At 37.5% G+C, this 20050-nt stretch overlaps 1 protein-coding gene across 1 annotated transcript in view; it reads right to left on the reverse strand.

Moving 5' to 3' along the window:
- The window catches only part of LOC106881211 (cullin-3), a 121075-nt gene that overhangs the window by 20131 nt on the left and 80894 nt on the right, over positions 1 to 20050 (reverse strand). The window contains exon 11 of the mRNA XM_052974905.1: positions 1223 to 1347. Within this exon, the coding sequence (XP_052830865.1) occupies positions 1223 to 1347 (125 nt within the window). The remainder of the gene's footprint in view (positions 1 to 1222; positions 1348 to 20050) is intronic.

Below are 20050 nucleotides of genomic sequence, written 5' to 3' on the forward strand. Positions count from 1 at the left end.
CCTTCTTACTTATTAGGACTTTGGTTTTAGCTAGGTTCACTCTAAGGCCCTTCGATTCTAGTCCCTGCTTCCACACCTGAAACTTCTCCTCTAGTTCTGATAGTGACTCAGCAATTAGTGCAAGGTCATCAGCATAAAGGAGCTCCCAGGGGCATCCTGACTTGAATTCCTCTGTTATCACCTGGAGGACTATGATAAATAGGAGGGGGCTGAGGACAGAGCCTTGGTGGACCCCTACCTCTACCCGGAATTCATTACTGTACTCATTTCAGGGTTGATAAATAAATACCAGTTCAACCCTTGGCGTCAGTGTTAATTGACTCATCCCCTCCCCCAAAATGGCTGCCCTTGTGGCAAAATTTGAAATCATTAACATTATTATTGTTGCTAGTTAGTCAAAAATTGATTGGTTGGTAGTGGTGATGTTGACTGTGTTGGTGTAGGGGTTAGTGATGGTGCCATGATGGCAATGACTATACTGTTCTTGTTAATTGTATTGTTATTGCTTAGTCTTCAATCAATAATTGTTGACATGCCATTTAACTTTTAAAACACACACACTGTCTCATGTCATCGTGTTTTATTTTAGATGGAATTGCTTATCTTGTACACATTGTTACTGTTGGTCAGCAAAGATCTGGTGGGTTGGTAATGGGAGTGATTATATTGATTTTGGTGTAGATGGTGGTTGTGTTGGTGACAGTAGTGGTGGTGAAGGTTGATTTGTGTGCATGTGTGTATAGGAACAGGTATGGGTATGTTACATCTCAGGCAAGTGTCTTCCACTATAGTGCCAGGCTAACCAAAGCTTTGAGTGGATTTGGTATACAGAAACTGAAAGAAGCCAGTTATGTGTCTGCACAAGTGTATTTGCCTTGACACCATGAATTGGTTGTAAATGACCATTATTGTCACATAAACAGTGTTGTTTATTTCCAGTTTTCTATGGAAAACATGTCTGATCATAGGGAATTATTACCTTACTTGCTGACAGGTGAGGGATGGCGATAGGAAAGGTATATGGTTGTAGAAAATCTGCCTGACCCATGGAAGCACGGAAAAGTGGGTATTAAATGTGTGTGAAGAGAGAGAGAGAGAGAGAGAAAGAGAGAGAGAGGCAGGCAGACAGGCAAATAGATACTCATTGTGACTAAGAAAATATACACACAAACATAAAAGCATACAAAATTATAGACACAAAAATTTTCATTGTTTGAAATACCGTCTAAAAGTTTCAAAGGCTGATCTGGGAGCTTGTGGGATATTACATCTTGGTGGTGCAGACTGTGTGGGCCAAAATCCAGTGGTAAGGACTCGAACAAACAGGTCAACACCAAATAAACTGGCCTATAATAAGTAACAAATATGAAAACTATAGAATTATATGAAACAAATATGAAAACTACAGAATTATATGAAAATGAGGAAAATTTAGTGGACAAATTAGATTGAACACATATACTGTCAAAATAAATAGAGTGGCTTATAAATAGTTTTACTATTTTACATATACGGGGTCTGACCATTAAGTATTCAGACTATTGCCATAGTAATGAAGCTAAAGTATGCAGAGTGAAGCAGCTTGGCAAAGATTGGCCTTGAACTCGGCTGTGCATGCACACTAAGTTTTAACATTCTAGCTCACTTCCACTCTTTACAGCAGTGCTTGGAATGCCTGTAGCATGTGATCATCACATTAACCATGACAGAGAAAGTTGTCATGGTGATACCTATGCAAAGTTGCAGAAAGCGTATGGGGAGGAGTGTATGAGCTGCATACAAAGTGTACAAATGGTTCAGACGTTTTCAAGATGGCCGAAAAAATGTCAATATTGATGAATGTTATGGGAGACCTGCAACTAGCAAAACTGAGAAAAACATCACAGATGTATGCAGCTGTGAGGAGAAATTGTCGAATCATCAACCATGAGTTATCAGAGGATGTGCAGATTAGTTACAGTTCAGTTCAGTCCATTATCACTGAAAATTTGGGTATGAGATGCATAGCTGTCAAGTTTGTGCTGAAACTGCTTTCAGCTGACTAAAATGACACTCAGGTCATTGCACAAGATCTCATTGACTGTTGAGAATGATGAAAACTTTTTGTAAACTTTGATGTAGATTGTCTGCTCAGCTTTCTCTGTCATGGTCAATGTGATGACCACACACTACACACCTTCCTTCCAAGCACTGCTGTAAACAGTGGAAGTGAGCTGGAACGTTAAAACTTAGTGTGCATGCACAGCAGAGTTCAAGGTCAATCTGTGCCAAGCAGCTTCATTCTGCGTGCTTTAGCTTCATTACTATGGCAACAGCCTGGATACTTATTGATTAGATCATGTATTTATGTTGTGAATAATAACAGTCATTTATGGGCAATTCTTTCAAATTGGCACATAACATGCTATAAAACCCCATTCTCATAAGTATCCCCCCCCACCAAAATCAAGATTAAAAACCAAAGTTATATACAATACACAGTATTAAGATGTTAACCCCACCCACTTTTAACATAATAATAAATACTAAGCCATAAAGCTTTTTCATTTAATTGCTTCTTTTTGGATTTTGGGTTTAAGTACTGTATTTCTCAGAATATCAGATACACATTTATTTTGAAGAGATAGTTTTGGGAAAAAAAGCTGGTCAAATTTGAAAGTACTGTAAATTAATAAATAGGTTTACTGTTTTTTTTATAGTTTGGTTGAAAACCTTCAAGATACCCATTTCCATCCATTTCTTTAATGACTTAATCCCTATTTCACTTATATTTTTCACATGAATTTTTCACCCACATGCACACGAGAAGAGTCAGTCTATTCCTTCACCTAGTAGGAGTTGTAGCAAAAGCTTCCAGCAGCATCCAGTTCCATTCCTTTCACATTAAAATCTTAAAGGGTTTGTTTTGTTAACAAATACTGAGAGTTGACTTGTCAAACCATCAGGTATAATAGTCAGTTGTACCAACTCATTAGATTTTTCTTTTTAATAGCTCTAATCTCAAAGGAGAAAAGAATGATTTTTTAATAAACCCTTAAATGTTGACCAATTTTTTTTTACATGAATAGGCGCAGGCATGGCTGTGTGGTAAGAATCTTGCTTCCCAACCACATGGCACCTTGGGCAAGTGTCTTCTACTATAGTCTTGGGCCGACCAAAGCCTTATGAGTGGATTTAGTAGATGGAAACTGAAAGAAGTCAGTTATGTGTGTATGTGTAGTGTCTTTGTGTCTCTGTTTGTCCCCAGCTACAACTTGACAATTAGTGTTGGTGTGTTTGCATGCCTCTAACTTAACAGTTTGGCAAAAGAGACCAATAGGATAAGTACCAGGTATAAAAAAGAAGTACTGGTGTTGATTCATTCAACTAAAAATTCAAGGCAGTGCCCCAGTCTAATGACTGAAACAAGCATTATGTGTCTACAGACACCTCTGGGTAAATTTTCTTTGGGCATTGTTTTGCCTTCAGAAATTAACATTGGTGGTAATTTTGTTCCATCTGCACATGTTAACACCACCATATAATGTGGTTTTTCGTGTCCAGTAGACTTCATAGTACCTTCTATACCAGTAGTTTGATTGCTTGGAACACCAAATGTTAAGAAAGTTTCATCCATGTTTGCTATACAAGATAATTCAAATAAAACCTCTTAATGTCTGAAAAGCATGCTTCCATTTCAAACTCAGTGAACATTCTTTGAGCAATTTTTCATGTATGGCCAGTAAAATCTAAGTTATGACAACATGCAATCTCTTCACTTCAAAAAATATATTTGTACAATTGAACAGTTCTTGCCATCTTTGATCCACCACCTGTTCATATGGTTTATTTTCAAGATCTTGCCATTTTCACTCTCTTCTGCAATTGCATTTATCACTTTAAATCATTTTCAAATTTTGTTTTTGATTGTGAGACCTGTTACTGGTACCATGTAAACCAGTACTACAAGTTTCATGGTTGGCAACTAAAGCAGCTCCACCCACTTCAGTAGTTTGCTACTCTTGTGAGGAGGGTGTTTGGACACCCAGCAGGACTAAAAACAAGACTTGTTGATGGTGGATAAGCTCCCTGTGGGCCAATGGCCATCCAGTTAAGAGAAGCAATGGCAAACCACCCCAATATCTCTGCCAAGAAAAGTGAAAAGTGTGTTAAGGAAAGCAAGAAAAAGTAATTTCAGATGTTTCCACAGATTGGGGTAGGAATTCAGTGGCGTCATTGTCATTTTGTAATTCCATCAACTCCTCCTGAAAAACATCCTCGCAATCGACTTCATCGACCTCAAATGGATTGCTATACCAATTTGGAATATTCAGTGCAATAACATCTTGAAATCGCTCCACTATGTTAAAGTGCAATGAATGTAAATAATTGCGATATGTAGTTAAATCTTCATCAATCAATTCATCTTTCAAAGAATCAAGTTATGGAAATTGATGGAATTGATGTTTTGAAATGTTAATCTTAAACAACACCAATCTCGAAATGAAGGTAGTAATAAACGATTTACAATCAACTAGAGTTTTTCTGTTTCCTTGCAATAACTTATTCAAACCATTTAATTTTGTGAATATATCACAAAAAAAAGAAAAGAAAAAAAAAAAGATATTGCACCTTGCAACCATCAATGAAGCAGGTAGTGGAGTAATTTCAAAGAAAAAGATATATAAAACAGTTCACCAAAGCATAAAACACAGTTTTACCACCACACATCAGTATAGTATAAGAGTTTAGTATGGTCCTCATCATTTCTCAGAGTTGACGGAAAATTTGATCAGACAAAGGACTGGACTTCAATTTGTTCAGTCTTGATAACTAGCTGTAGCGCATCATGCAATCTACCATTCATATTTTGTGCCACTAGATGCTGCCGGTGTGCCAAGCAATGAATAGTTAATATCTGGTGGGAAATTTCACGTTTTAGGAGAGATGAAAAACCTCTGTATCTGCCTATCATCGAAGGGGCTCCATCAGACGCACAGGCAAGAATATTACTGAGTGGATTATTATGTTCAAAAAGAAAAGATTTGAGAGTATGAAAAATAGTTGCACCTTTTGAATCAAGCAGTAATTTCTCTGTAAACAGCATTTCCATACAAGGTTGAAGGACTTTGCTGCTATACCAAACATATACCATCATTGAACATTGATTGTTGACAACAGTTGACTCATCCACTTGTATAGAAAATTCAGAACGCTGGAGAATATTAATGAACTGATGTTTGACAGGAATTGCTAGTGTTAATAGACAGTCACTAGACTATGTAGTATGATTGACACAATTTCTGAGGAGGTTTCTCTCTTCAGCATCCAGCAAAAATTAAATGGTTCTTATTATTTGGTCTAGCTCATGACTAACTGTATAACTTATGGAATGTTATAGTAAATTTTAAAATTTCATTAGAGAATATCAGGGAGTTGACCAATAAGCAGACTAAAAGTTAATGTTTTGATTGAGACAAAATATGAGGATTGCAAAGAACATAAGTGATTTTCAATGACCATGTTATACATCACTCTCAACTAAAATTCTAAAAGTGGTATGAATGCATTTAATTTCATTCAGTTAGCTTCAGCAAGCAGAACACTGTAACCTATGTTTTCAGCAGGATTTGAAAATCTTAATTACCTAACTCTTAACCTACTCTATGACATGAATTTGCCAGGTAGAGTATCTGTTTGTCAATGCTTTACTGCCCAAAACTGCCACAAACAGAACTGTTGTTTACATTTGTTTTAAAGGAAGTTCTGAACTCTAATTTAAATGAGAAAACTTTAATCTTTTCTTTCATCATTTACTTATATTCTGTGACACTTGTTAATACTGTACTTACTTTACTTGCACTTGCAGCAGCATTCACCCAGGGTAAGTTGAGCCAGCTCCAACCAATGAGTAGTTTATGCTCAGAGTTCCAGAGGGAACACAATTTCACATGTGGTCTCTGGTCACATGCATACACACTTGGGGATAGCATGATCTGTAAGCTCATCTTGCCGTCGATTATTGACTGTAGCAGAGGATTCACTGACCAAGTCACCGCCAATTATTGGAGCAGACATAGCCTGGGTTTGAAGTGAGTTCTAGAGACATGCTTTAACAAAAAATAAGGGGTGTCTCGCTCCCAACATGTCGGACACAACCTGGAATTTCTGAATTTATCCAAGTGACTTGGATAAATAATATCAGAAGAATAGCAAAATATATATAGTTGGGCATAAGAGGCATCAGATGTAGTGTGCAAGAGAGATGACTGCACTGGTATGGTCATGTGATGTGTATGGACATAAACAGCTGTGTAAAGAAGTGCTAATCTCTAACTGTAGAGGGAACCTGTGGAAGAGGTAGACCCAGGAAGACATGGGACAAGGTGTAGAAGCATGATTTTCGAATGTTGGGCCTTAGGAAGGTGATGGAAAGTGACTGAGACCTCTGGTGATATGCTGTGCATAAGAAAACATGTCAGGCCAAGTGAAATTGTAGTGTGGCCATGCTGGTGCCATGTAAATGGGACCAGTGAAATTGTAGTCGTGACCAATGCTGGTGCTATGTAAATGGCACCTGTGAAATCGGAGTTAGGGCGTCACCAGTGCCTTGTAAATGGCACTCATAAATTGTAATCAAGACTGCTGACAGTGTTGTGTAAATGGCACTCGTGAATTGTAGTTCTGGTTGTTGATGGTGTCATGTAAATGGCACCCATGAGTTGCGATCATTGCTGGTGCCATGTAAATGGTACCTGTGAATCGTAGTTGTGGTCACTGCTGGTGCCATGTAAATGGCATCCTGAATTGTAGTTGCAGTCGCTGCTGGTGCCATGTAAATGGTACCTGTGAATCCTAGTTGTGGTCACTGCTGGTGCCATGTAAATGGCATCCTGAATTGTAGTTGCAGTCGCTGCTGGTGCCATGTAAATGACACCCATGCATTGTAGTTGTGGTTATGTAAATGGCACCTGTGAATCGTAGTTGTGGTCAATGCTGGTGTCATGTAAATGGCACCGGTGCCAGTAGCATGGTAAATTATCTGTTACACTCCTGGAGTGGTTGGCATTAAGAAGGGCATCCAGCCATAGAAACTATACCAAATCAGACTGGAATCTGGTGCAGTCCTCTGGCTTATCAGTTCCAGTCAAACTGCCTAATCCATGCCAGCATGAAGAATGGATGTTAAATGTTGATGATTTTATATATATATATATATATATATATATATATATATATTAGACTATGAACTATTTCTTCTCTCTGTGGTTGGATTTAGCTTAAATTGTGTCTTAAGTTATGCTGTGCAGAAGATACTAAAGGAGGATGAAATAGTGCTATACATTACTACCGAAACTAAAAACTTTAAGAACTTTATTTTATGTAAGAGAAAAAAAATGGCATGTTGTTTAATTTAATTTAAGTGACTCTTTCTCCATAATAGTAAATTCACTAGAGGCAAGGCATGTTTACAAAATGGAAATTCAATGCAAGATAAAACTGAAGTACTGGAATGAGTCAAGACCGAGACGTTTATCAAGAGCTATGCAGTTTGACAGTAAATTATCAAATATTAAATGAAATATCAATCAATCAAAAGGATGTATCAACTATTCTTGCACAGTAAAATGCATTAAAGAAAACTGAAAACAACAAAGCTCCGGAAAAGATCTCAACAGTGGAAAACTATTAATAAGGATAACAAAACTGTTTATGGGAAGCTAGCAGTAAGGAAAATCCCTGAGTTATGGAACAAAGAAGGAAAATTAGACAAGTGCATAAAACAATGGCTATTAGCAAATAAGTACTTTCCCGTTCTGGCATTAGTTGCAAGGGTCTCATGGCATCTCACCACCCACTATGGTCTTTTGTCAGCTGGCACACAGTAACAGTGGAAACCAGTCAACTTCTTTTCTTACAGCTGGATGCTCTTCCTTATATACCAGACACTATACAGCATTAACTGGATGTATTTTATTGTGTCCCCAGTGCCAGACAAACCGTCTGCAGCAGGCCTAAGTACCCATAATACTGTATTAATCTCTATTCAGAGTTACTGCTCAAGGTTTTTTCTTTTTTGTAGGTGGGTTTCACTATGGAAGATGCAGGGAGAATTTTAGCTACTAAAGGAGTGACAGTGTGAGCTTTTGACTACCAACCTATGTCATAGAAACAACCAAGTAGGAAGGGTGTAGCTACCATCTACTGGTGGCTTGGCCTATGTCGTTAAGATAAGTGGTGAGGTAGGAAAGCAAGAATTACAACTATGCAGGTGTGTATGGCCAACTTTCATTTAAAATAAATACATATTTTTAGTAATGCAACTCAACATTATATAATTCTTTCCTAATTCACTGCATTCAGTTGAGAGAATTGACTAGCAGAATTGAACAGAACAACAGGCAGAGATTTTTTTCATAAAGCATTTGAAGCAAACATGGTTGCTGGAGATTAATTTACTGAAGCTTATCATATATATTTTGATAAATCTAAAGAAGTTATTTTAAAATTAATAAAATAATTCTCATTTGTAGTGAAAAAGTAAATACTAATTAGGTATACATATACATCTTTTTCTAGTCCATGCAAAGACTAGCAGGAATAAGTAGACAGAAAAAAAAGTAACCATACAAAGTATCTATCAAAACTGAAAGTAGACAGGGGAAAAAAAAGGTAAAAAAAGAAGCAGAGAAGAAAACTTACTTTACAGGGTGGGTGCACAAAGTATTTGTGAACAAAAGCTAGTGGGCCACAAGTAGATGACCTTATTTAATTTTATGCAACATGTTTTACTTTAACTTTTTCATTTCTCTTTCAGGCATCTGCATGGAAGATCCCAGTGTGATACAAAAAACGAATAGATAGCTCACTTCTTGAACATGGCCAGATTATTCAGGTTTAGAATTGGGAAACAGGGTCAACCTCTGGTGAGGATCATCATCATCAGCATCATCATCATCATCGTTTAACGTCCGCTTTCCATGCTAGCATTGGTTGGACGATTTGACTGAGGACTGGTGAACCAGATGGCTACACCAGACTCCAATCTGATTTGGTAGAATTTCTACAGCTGGATGCCCTTCCTAACGCCAACCACACCGAGAGTGTAGTGGGTGCTTTTACGTGCCGCCAGCATGAAGGCCAGTCAGGAGGTACTGGCAACGGTCACTCTCGAAATGGTGTATTTTACGTGCCACCTGCACAGGAGCCAGTTCGGCGGTACTGGCAACAGACTCGCTCGAATGTCTTTTCACGTGCCACTGGCACAAGTGCCAGGAGGGCGACGTTGGTAACGATCATGCTCAAATGGTGCTATTTACATGCCCCCGGTGAAATTCTGTCCATCTGGGACCCCTGTATCTCAGTCTACATTTGTTCTTCATAGACATATCTTTTTGGAATCAGGATGATCCCAGAATTGAAAATCTGCTTTTCATTTGGTTCTTGAAAATCCAGTATTGGGATCTGATTTAAAAGCATTTGGGTTGCTATTTCTAGCATGCTGATTCACACCATCTTGCTTGATGTTTGTTATATGACATCAGAGATCAAGGGGGAGATAAATGACATTCACTTCACTGCTTTTTCGTTAAGATAAGAACTTTGGGATAAACTGGCCAACAGTTGGAATACAACTTGGGACTGGAACAATAGAATGATTACATCACAGAATTAATGCTCGTCTTACCATCACCTCTGATCAAATACCACTGGTGTATGTAGTCATTATAGATGTATTATAGTCATGCTATTTAGCTCTCTGTACTTTTGAGCTACAGGTCTAATTAGCCCTCCGCAGGAGCTAGCCTTCAAGTCCACATAGAGAGCGACTTTTAAGCTAGTTTATAATGAAAAGAAATAAGCATTTTCAGTGGTTGGATGTTTGAATGGCTGAATCCACCTAGCAGGTTCAAGACATCATCAAACGACTTCAATGGGTCAATAAGTGCAGTTGTTGAGCAGCTTAAAGCAACAGAATCCATAATTAGATGTGTGATGAAGGTAGACATCAAATACATGATGAGAAGGGTCGTTTATGTCCAGCAAGACCCAGAAAAACTGGTTATGTAACCACCCCACCCACTGAAATCATGTGGCAAGTTAGTTCTGATTTGAATCTATACACTGCTATGCTTGTGGCATCATTGGGGTGGTTGGAGATCACAGTCCTCACAGTGTGAAGGACTCACTGGGGTATACTCATACCCCAGTGAATCCTGAAGAGTGGCTGTGGCAGGGACCTGATCCTGGCATGGAACTGAGGGAAGTTTTGTTGAATGATCTGTTCTTTGATGTAGTTGAATTTATGTGCTATTTTTCAAGGAATATGTCATTTCTTCCATCTCATGCCTGTTTTTAATTGCTTCATTTTGTTCAAATACACTCTGTAAATATGTGTTTGAAATAACCAAATACCCATGTTGAGATATCCCATAAAGAAGTAAAAAAAACAAACAAACTAATTTTCACTATGACCTCTGGGAGGTTCTTAAGTTATTCTTCTAAAGACTAAATATGTCTGAAACCTCTAAGGGGTCATACAGACAAGAACAAAGATTCTATACACAAAACAAGACAGTTATCATTATTATCATCATTTAACATCTGTTTTTGGTGCTGGCATGTAGTAAAGCTACGAATCTTTGCTAAACTCTTCAGAATATCTAATGTGTAGAACAGTGTCAAATGCCAACAACTGACTGGTTTCAGAAAAAACACGAGGAACAAGACCAAGATGAAAATAATTACAAAACTTTTTGTTGCAGCTATCAATCAATATCTATTTATATCCTTTAAGGTGACAATTATTTGACCAGATGCTCTTTAATAAGATGAATGGCTCTCCTGCTTTTAGGAAATTATCTCCAAGCTATGAAGGGATTTTAGCTGAAAATGAATAATAGTTATACTTGCTATTTATAGTGTTCCCACAAGTCATACACCCAGCAGCATTGTCTTGTTGCTATTTATCACTATCTGAACTAGACTAATTAATTACTTTGACCACTCAGAATATAAGTACTATAGACAAACAGAAGTAAACTAACCTTTGAAAGAAATTACACTCTGACTTGGACAGCTGCACATCACTGATGTAGCCACAACATTAAATGTTAGGAGCTGGTAAGCATGTACAAGAAGTCTTTCAGCCAAATTAGTGTTATCCTTGATTATTGACCTCTTAGAATAGCAACTACAAATACAGTACCAATATACAACACAAAAGCAGTAACAGTATCAATGTCATACAGGAATTATGATGTACACCATGAACAAGTTATGCTTTGACCCACTTTTTCTAGTAACAGAACCTACTGGCATACACAAAATAGATTGGACAAACAGCATATCCACTAACAAACTACAACTTACTCCATAACTCAGTAAATGTTGGATTGCATATGTAGCAGTGTAATACCAAGACCATTGACTGTAGTTGCACCTAATAGACTACCACTATGCTTGGGGTTCAATGATTTACAGATTTAGCTTGGTTGAGAAAATAATAGTAAGGTTATAGCAATAGTTAACATGATAAAATGACCACTTTTGTATGAATTTGCATTACTCATAAAGTATTTTACTCTTTCTTCTATCAAAAGTAAACATTCAAAATTTTGAAAACATACAATGCTAGTACTATTAACCTTTGGTCTACCAGAGAAAATATATGTCATTAATTACCAACTGGGTCCAATGGACCCAATATTTTTCTTTCAATTAAATTTTATTCAAACTACCATTATTTCCTTGCTACATTATATATACCATCAGGTGAATGAAGAATTAGTTTCTCACAAATTTTAATTTAAAAAATACAGCTTACAGAATATATTATAGATTTTAAAAATTACAAAAATACAGCTCTTCATGGCAGCAAATGCAGACAACATTGGAATGTTCTTGGCAAACATGGATATTACAATTCTTACATGTAGTACAAGTTCTCCTGTCTTTTTTTGGGCCACACAAAGAACATCTACTTTTTTTTCTTTGGCTGAGGAATCTGAAATGAGGTTGAAGATCGTCTTCTTTTCTTGCTTGGTTGAGAAATGTTAGCAGAACTAAAAGATTGTTTGTCATATTTTTGTTGAGCAGTGATGTGCAGCTGTCCGAGTCAGCAAATTCCTTTCCTAACTGAATTAGGCACTGTCTTTTATCCTTGAAGCTTTGCAAGTGAAGCTGTTTAGCAACAATGAAAGCATTCACTGCACTTATATCAATCATGTTGTAGAATATAACCGTAAGCCATCTTCGAGTCATTCTTTTGGAAGTGTATGTCCTTTCCATCGTATCTAGGGTATTTTACTCCTCCTTTTGTTTTGTTGTAACATGTAATAACTTCTGGTTTCTTTCCAGCATTTTTAAAATCAGTTGAAGGCTGAGAGTGCATTGTACTCATAAGTGTGACTACATAATCTTTCTTGGGACAATAAGATAGGATCATAGAATCCTTTTGAAATCCAAATATTTCTCTTTCTTTTCCATTTGTGAAAGCACTTGGAAGTTTAACTGTTCTTTCTAATTGTTCCAGCTAAAGTAGTTTTCGAGCCAATCCTAGACTTGTAAAAAGATCATCACAAGTTATATTGCGACCAGCATTTTCAAGTTCTTTTACTAGGTCTTCAACAAGTCTTGAACATTGATTTGTCTCTCTCCCTTTTACTGAGTCTTTTTCAGCGTAGATTTTGCATTTTCCAGGCATAAGATGTTTCACTGTGGCATATTACCCAAATTTTAATTCCATATTACCCTGGTTTTGAAGGAACATATACCTGGAATGGGCAGCGCCCTCTGAATGAAACTAATTGTTCAACTGTCACGCATGAACTTGGAACATATCCATCTTGCAAATTCTGATTCCACATTTCAAATACTTCTCTTGTGGGCTCCAATTTATCATTACTTCTCTCTTTTTTTTTGTCTTCTTGCACTAGCATCATCAAAACGCAATACTTGTAAAATCTGTTGAAATCTTCCCTGGCTCATAATTTTGTTGAATATTGGGCGGCTATCTTCTTGACTCCATAACTGTATGACATTTTCATGTTTAGCTTTATGAACATCCATAAGAATAATCAGTCCAATAAATTTCTTTAGTTCAGAGTGATCCATTTCCTTCTATTTATCTTTGTGAACAACCTGACCATCAACATTTGTCCATTTATGAATTACTTCAAGAAGATTCTGGTACATAGTAAAACATGTTTCCATGCTATCACAAGACCTTTTAGCAAAACAGGATGGTTCACATTCTTGGTGCACAATATTGCAAGATGAAGTTCTTACTGCTGTATGAGTAAGAGGATTAGAATGCCAAACTTCTTGTCTGTCCCTAGAAACATTGCTCATTCATAACTGGGTGGCTTGCAGATAATTGTTTTTGAGTATCTTCATCATCTGATGACACAGAACCTAAACTGTCCAGCAAACAATCACTTTCACCATCATCTTCATAGCGATAGAAGGGATCACTATTATCTTCTTCCCATTCTTTATCTAATTTCAATAACCTTTATGATATTTGGTCTTCACTCAAGTTTTCACGTCTAGGCATATTGAAAAGCACAAGGGAACTATATAAAACTTGATAGCAGACTAAAGGCAGATATTGCTCTCTCACATATCTATACTCTCCTGAAAGATGCAATATATTGTAAGAATTGTGTCATCACATAGAAATATTGCATCACCCTATAACCTAACAGATTGAAGGTGATGCAATACCACACAAATTTACAGGAATATTTTCATAATTTGTCCTATTTTATCTAAAATTCAGCAAATAATTGAATACAATTTTATCTATTTTATATTTGATAAATATCTAGGAAAATAATATTTGATACTGCTTTTATTCTGTTTAGGACGACAAGATTATTGTCTGAATTTAATTTGAGGGTCCAATGGACCATACGGTAATTAATGTATAAAGTGAAATTTTCTAGCTTTTATAAACATACGGAAAATTTCCCATTTGACAAATAAAAAAGAGTCAAGTAGAAATCAGCAGAATCAAATAATATAAAAAGTAGGAAAAAGCAATTGAAAAAACTGAAATGGACCCATTGGACCCATTGGTAGACAGAAGGTTAATTTGACAAGATGAACAATACGTGAAACACTGGGTATGTGAAAGTCAAAACACCTTAACAATTAACCAATAATTCCAATGTGTTTAATGAAATATCAAACATTAAAAACAATGAAAATTATCTGGTACTAACAGAGAGAAAAAGAAAAGAAAGACCTCTCGAATCCTAGTGATATCTATCAAAACTTCAGAACCAGAATATACCAAATAAATGCTAAATAGTGTAACAGTGTAATTGGGAAGACTGTAGGTTCCACATGTTAAGAAATTTGGAAGAGATTAATTGCAAAATAAAGCAGCTGAAGGGAAACTCAAATATGCAAGAGCCTGCAATCAGAATATTACTGCAAGCTGAGAAACAGAATGTTATGAGGTAGATAATGATAGCTGAAATACCAACAAACTAAAGATTTTCAGTAAACAGGTTGCAAGTTAAAGCTTGGTCTTTAATTCAGTCTTAAATTTTAATTACATTAGTAAGTAGATGAAATTAGCCTTTTATATATATATATATATGTATATAATGTGATGGCACCTGTGCCCAGCGTCACCTTTCTGGCACTTGTGCCCGCGGCATGTGTAAGGACTTTCGAGCGAGATCGTTGCCAGTGCCCCTGGACTGGCTCTTGTGCGGGTGGCACATAAAATACACCATTTTGAGCGTGGCCGTTGCCAGTACTGCCTGACTGACCTTCGTGCTGGTGGCACGTAAAAGCACCCACTACACTCTGAATGGTTGGCATTAGGAAGGGCATCCAGCTGTAGAAACTCTGCCAAATCAGATTAGAGCCTGGTGTAGCCATCTGGTTTGACCAGTCCTCAGTCAAATCGTCCAACCCATGCTAGCATGGAAAGCGGACGTTAAACGACGATGATGATGATGATGATGTATATATATATACCAACAATAGCATCCCTGAGGGCAATATTCTCTGGAAACATACAAACGCCCTTTTCAGAGGTATTTACTTTGAATTGTTATTATCTCATATCTGATTAGCCTGTCATTACGTAATATGCTTCATAATTTTAGTATACATACCTTACTAGTATTTCCTCCTATGTTCTATAAACTCTTAGAACGCATTACAGCCCTTTTCAGGGCTACTTTATTTGAATTCTTACTATCGGGTAACTAATTACATAACCGACTACACAATTTGGGTATTCATAACTTGTTGGGAATTTCTAAAAACAAGATCCTGTGAAAGACAGTTCAGTATTCTCAGTAAATGTACAAAAAACAGTAATAAGAGCTATAAACATTGCATTGCTGTTATTGGATTAACAAAACAATTATGAAAATAGAACAAAGGGATAAGGCCCACTTTCCCAGGAATTACTGGCTACGTCAGCTAGTATATACCTATATATAAATGCATATATTTATATATATCCATCCAATTATATATATATATATATATATATATAATTGTATATACAAGAATAAGGGCAGGGAATCGTCAATTAATAATAGAATTAATAATTAACAATTTTGCCAAGTAGTTCAGTATGAAAAAACCTTTACCGGTAAAACCATTTATGCCTGAACTCACTAGCCGATGAATTCGTAAGTGCCTTTCTTATCGTTGATTTTTGGTGTCGCATGGCCAAAAATTACCGTGAATTTTTTTAGAGACACTTTCAAATTTATCAGAATATTGGACTGAAGATTTGGAATAGAGAAATTTTCATTCTCTTAACCATGAAACGATCGTATCCAATTAACTAAAGACTTGTTTTGTTTATGCTTTTCCCTCCGGTTTTTTGTTCTATGTGTGCCATAAATATCGCCATCCGTTTAGAGAAAAATTTGTAGTTTAGAATCAGTAGTTCTTTGACTGCTATTTCTAAATTTTCAGTATGTTGGAGAAGCAACTCAATGCTAATCCCTGTATATAATTGTATATGTATGTATTCTTTTATTGCTTTACTTGTTTCAGTCATTTGACTGCAGCCATGCTGGAGCATCGCCTTTAGTCGAGCAAATCAACTCCAGAACTTATTCTTTGTAAGCCTAGTACTTAATCTATCGATCTCTTATGCTGAACCGCTAAGTTACGGGGATGTAAACACACCAAGTGATGTTAGGGGGACAAACAGACACAAACATAAACACACACACATACATATACGATGGGATTTTTCCAGTTTCCGTCTACCAAATCCACTCACATGACTTTGGTCAGCCCGAGGGTATAGTAGAGGACACTTGCTGAAGGTGCCACGTAGTGGGACTGACTCCTGGACCATGTGGTTGCTAAGCAAGCTACTTTCCACACAGCCATAAATAAATAAATTAATTAATGTAAATAGATTGAATTATTGTGATTTAGCTTCATTTTGTATATAATATACAATGTATTTTACGTATTTTAGATTTAAGTTATTCAGACTTTAGTATTTTTAAGTAAATGATATCCTACAGTTAAGTTTTTCCTTATTCTCACATCTATAATACATTGTCATCTTAACAGTTTAAATACATATTTCTATCTCATTATTCCATAATTTTTTATTTACGCCGTATTTTCACGTGATTTATTTTGTATAAACACTAAGTTCTACATATTACGTTTAAAATTTTAGTTTACAGCAAATTTTCAATAAGATAAGTTGTGCTTTTATTTTAAGAAATATTGTTAACTGTTTTTCAATTATTTATTTATTGTTAAAACAAATATTTTTTTTTAGATATGTTACAATACGTAGATTGATTTTTTAAAAATTATTTTAATTTTATTTTAGACCTGATGAGTGACTATATTTTTGAATAGATTTAACTGTAGATTGATTTGATTATTAATCGAATTATTAATTGAATTGGTTTTAGTAGATATCTACTTGAAAATATAGCCACGAAATGTGCATAGTCATTTTATAACATTTACTAGTTGTTCTTTTATAAATTTCATTTTTTTATTGATTTTTTGAATAAGGTTTTTATGATATGTTTATTTTCTGGAGGGTATGAATTAAATTCTTCTTTATTGAATTATTTAATAGTGGTTTTTCTCTAAATTACATATATATATATCATCATCATCATCATCATCATTGTTTAACGTCCGCTTTCCATGCTAGCATGGGTTGGACGATTTGACTGAGGACTGGTGAAACCAGATGGCTACACCAGGTTCCAATCTGATTTGGCAGAGTTTCTACAGCTGGATGCCCTTCCTAATGCCAACCACTCCGAGAATGTAGTGGGTGCTTTTACGTGCCACCGGCACGAAGGCCAATCAGGCGGTACTGGCAACGGCCACGCTCAAAATGGTGTATTTTATGTGCCACCTGCACAAGAGCTAGTCCAGGGGCACTGGCAACGATCTCGCTCGAAAGTCCTTATACATGCCAGCAGAGGCAAGAGCTCTCTGAACTTTTCTCAGGCTATTCTTATTCTAGCAGCTACACTTTCCGCGCACTGTCCCCCACTACTAACTTGGTAACCTAGATAGCGGAAGTTATCAACTACGTGTAGTTTTTCTCCCTGGAATGTGGCGGAAGTTGTTTTCTGCACATTTACAGTGTTTATTGCTCCTGAACAGAGTTTCTACGTATGCCTTTTCTACAGATCAAGCAGGGCCATCTGCCTGAAGGGGTTTGTGTCTGTTCTACCTTCCTACTTATTAGGACTTTGGCTTTAGCTAGGTTGACTCTAAGGCTCTTTGATTGTAGTCCTTGCTTCCACACCTGAAACTTCTCCTCTAGTTCTGATAGTGACTCAGCAATTAGTGCAAGGTCATCAGCATAGAGGAGCTCCCTGGGGCATCCTGTCTTGATTTCCTCTGTTATTGCCTGGAGGACTATGATAAATAGGAGGGGGCTGAGGACTGAACCTTGGTGGACACCTACCTCTACCTGGAATTCTTCACTGTACTCATTGCCAACCCTCACCTTATAGACAGCATCACTGTACATGGCTCGCACAGCCCTCACTAACCATTCTTCTATCCCTAGTTTCCTCATTGACCACCAGATAATGGATTGGGGGACACTGTCAAAGGCTTTCTCCATCTCAACGAAAGCCAGGTAGAGAGGTTTATCTTTGGCTAGGTATTTCTCCTGCAGCTGTCTTACCAGTAATATAGCATCAGTGGTGCTTTTGCCTGGCACAAACCCAAACTGCATGATCTAACAACTTGATACCTCTGTAATTATTTGTATCTAAAGCATCACCATTACCTTTGTAGCAAGTGACTATGGTGCTGCTACACCAGTCATTGGATATGACTCCTTCATGTATCACCCGGTTAACAATACGGGTGGCTAGGCTATAGCCGACACTGCCAGATAATTTGAGCATCTCTGAAGTGATTCCTGATGGGCCGGGGGCTTTCCCTGTCTCCGTACTCTTAATTGCTTTATCTACCATGGTACTGTCAACTCAGATAGCTGGTTCCTCTGTTGGGTCAACATTCGGCAGACTCTCTTTCTCTCATTCATTCTCTTTGTTGAGCAACCATTCATAGTGGCGTCTTCAAATCTCTCTCTTTGCAGCCTCGTTTAGTGCAAGTGTACCATCATCCATGCGAACACATTTCTCTCCCGCGACATCATAATTCTCTCTCATACACTGTCTTGCAACACGAAATACCTCAAGTCTTTGGTCCTCACGGCGCAGAACATTGGCAAATTTTTTTCTCATCTGCTTCCCCTCTGGTTAAATAAACCTGTCACCTAGCTTCCCTTCTGGCAGTCTGATACAATTCCCTGCTACCACCTTTCTTCCAGTCCTTCCAAACTTGTTTCTTCTGTCTAATAGCCCTGTCAACAACATTCTTCCATCACCACATTATTTTGAGTTGAGAGGGGACTTTGCACCATCCACAGATCTGGTCAGTGGCCCTCAGCAGGTTTTCCTGTAGAAACATCCAGTTGTCTTCTACATCGTGTGACGCTATATCCCCCTCTATTTCGTCAAAGGCTTCGAGTAATAAGTCTCTAAATCTCTGTCCATTCGCAGGATCTTTGAGCTTCCAGATCCTTCTCCTCCATGCTGGTCGTCTTCTCGGCAACCACTTAGTCCTGATCCTGAAGTCACTAACTACCAGTCTATGTTGTGGGGTACATTCTTCGCATGGGAAGGTTTTGGCATTTATAAGCAGACATCTTTCCCTTTTCCTGGTGAGGATGTCGTCAATTTGACTAGTATGTCTGCCAGAACAGTAGGTGATTAGGTGACTCGTAGGTTTCCTGAAGTTAGTATTGCAGACGATAAGGTCATTTGCATCACAGAACTCCAGCAGCCTGGTTTCCTCCACATTGCGGGAACCAAAACCATAGCCTCCATGTACGCCATGGAAGCCCCCTGAATGTTGTCCAATATGACCATTGAAGTCACTAGTCAGAAAGAGAAGGTCCCTGTCATTCGTCGACGAGGTAGTCTGCAAGAGCGTGTCATAAAATCAGTCTTTCAGTCCGTCGGGTAGCCCGGGCTGAGGGGCATAGGCCGAGATAATGGTTGCTAAACCATGGTAAAGGACTAATCTAATCTTAAGTATTCTATCACATACTCTAGCTACCTCAATTACCTTATCCACCCATTTCTCTGCAAGAGGAATGGATTCCCTGCCCAGAAAATCTTGTACCTGTCTTCTTTGCCTGTGAGGAACCTAGTGGAACCTTACTTCTTGGAGGCAGCAGATATCGACACCTTACTTCTTGGAGGCAGCAGATATCGACACATCTCCATTCAAGCATCTCAACAATCTCACCAGACCTACCTTTCAGTGTGTCGATGTTGAGAGTGCAAACCCTGAGGGTTTGGGAGGTAAGGGCCCGTGAGACCCTGGGGCGGGGAACAGCAGCGTCATGTACCTGAAAAGAAAGCTCGCATTTTGCAGAATTCATAAACAATCAGTAGCATTCCTTTCAGCCAGCATCTACTACACTATCGTATTTTGCACTATATGATCACTACCTTACATAGGAGATAAACCCTAAGTGGGGGTGGGGGGAATGGCGTGAAGCCTT

The sequence above is a fragment of the Octopus bimaculoides genome, chromosome 19 (genome assembly GCF_001194135.2).
Source record: "Octopus bimaculoides isolate UCB-OBI-ISO-001 chromosome 19, ASM119413v2, whole genome shotgun sequence".
NCBI classification, from domain to species: Eukaryota; Metazoa; Mollusca; class Cephalopoda; order Octopoda; family Octopodidae; genus Octopus; species Octopus bimaculoides.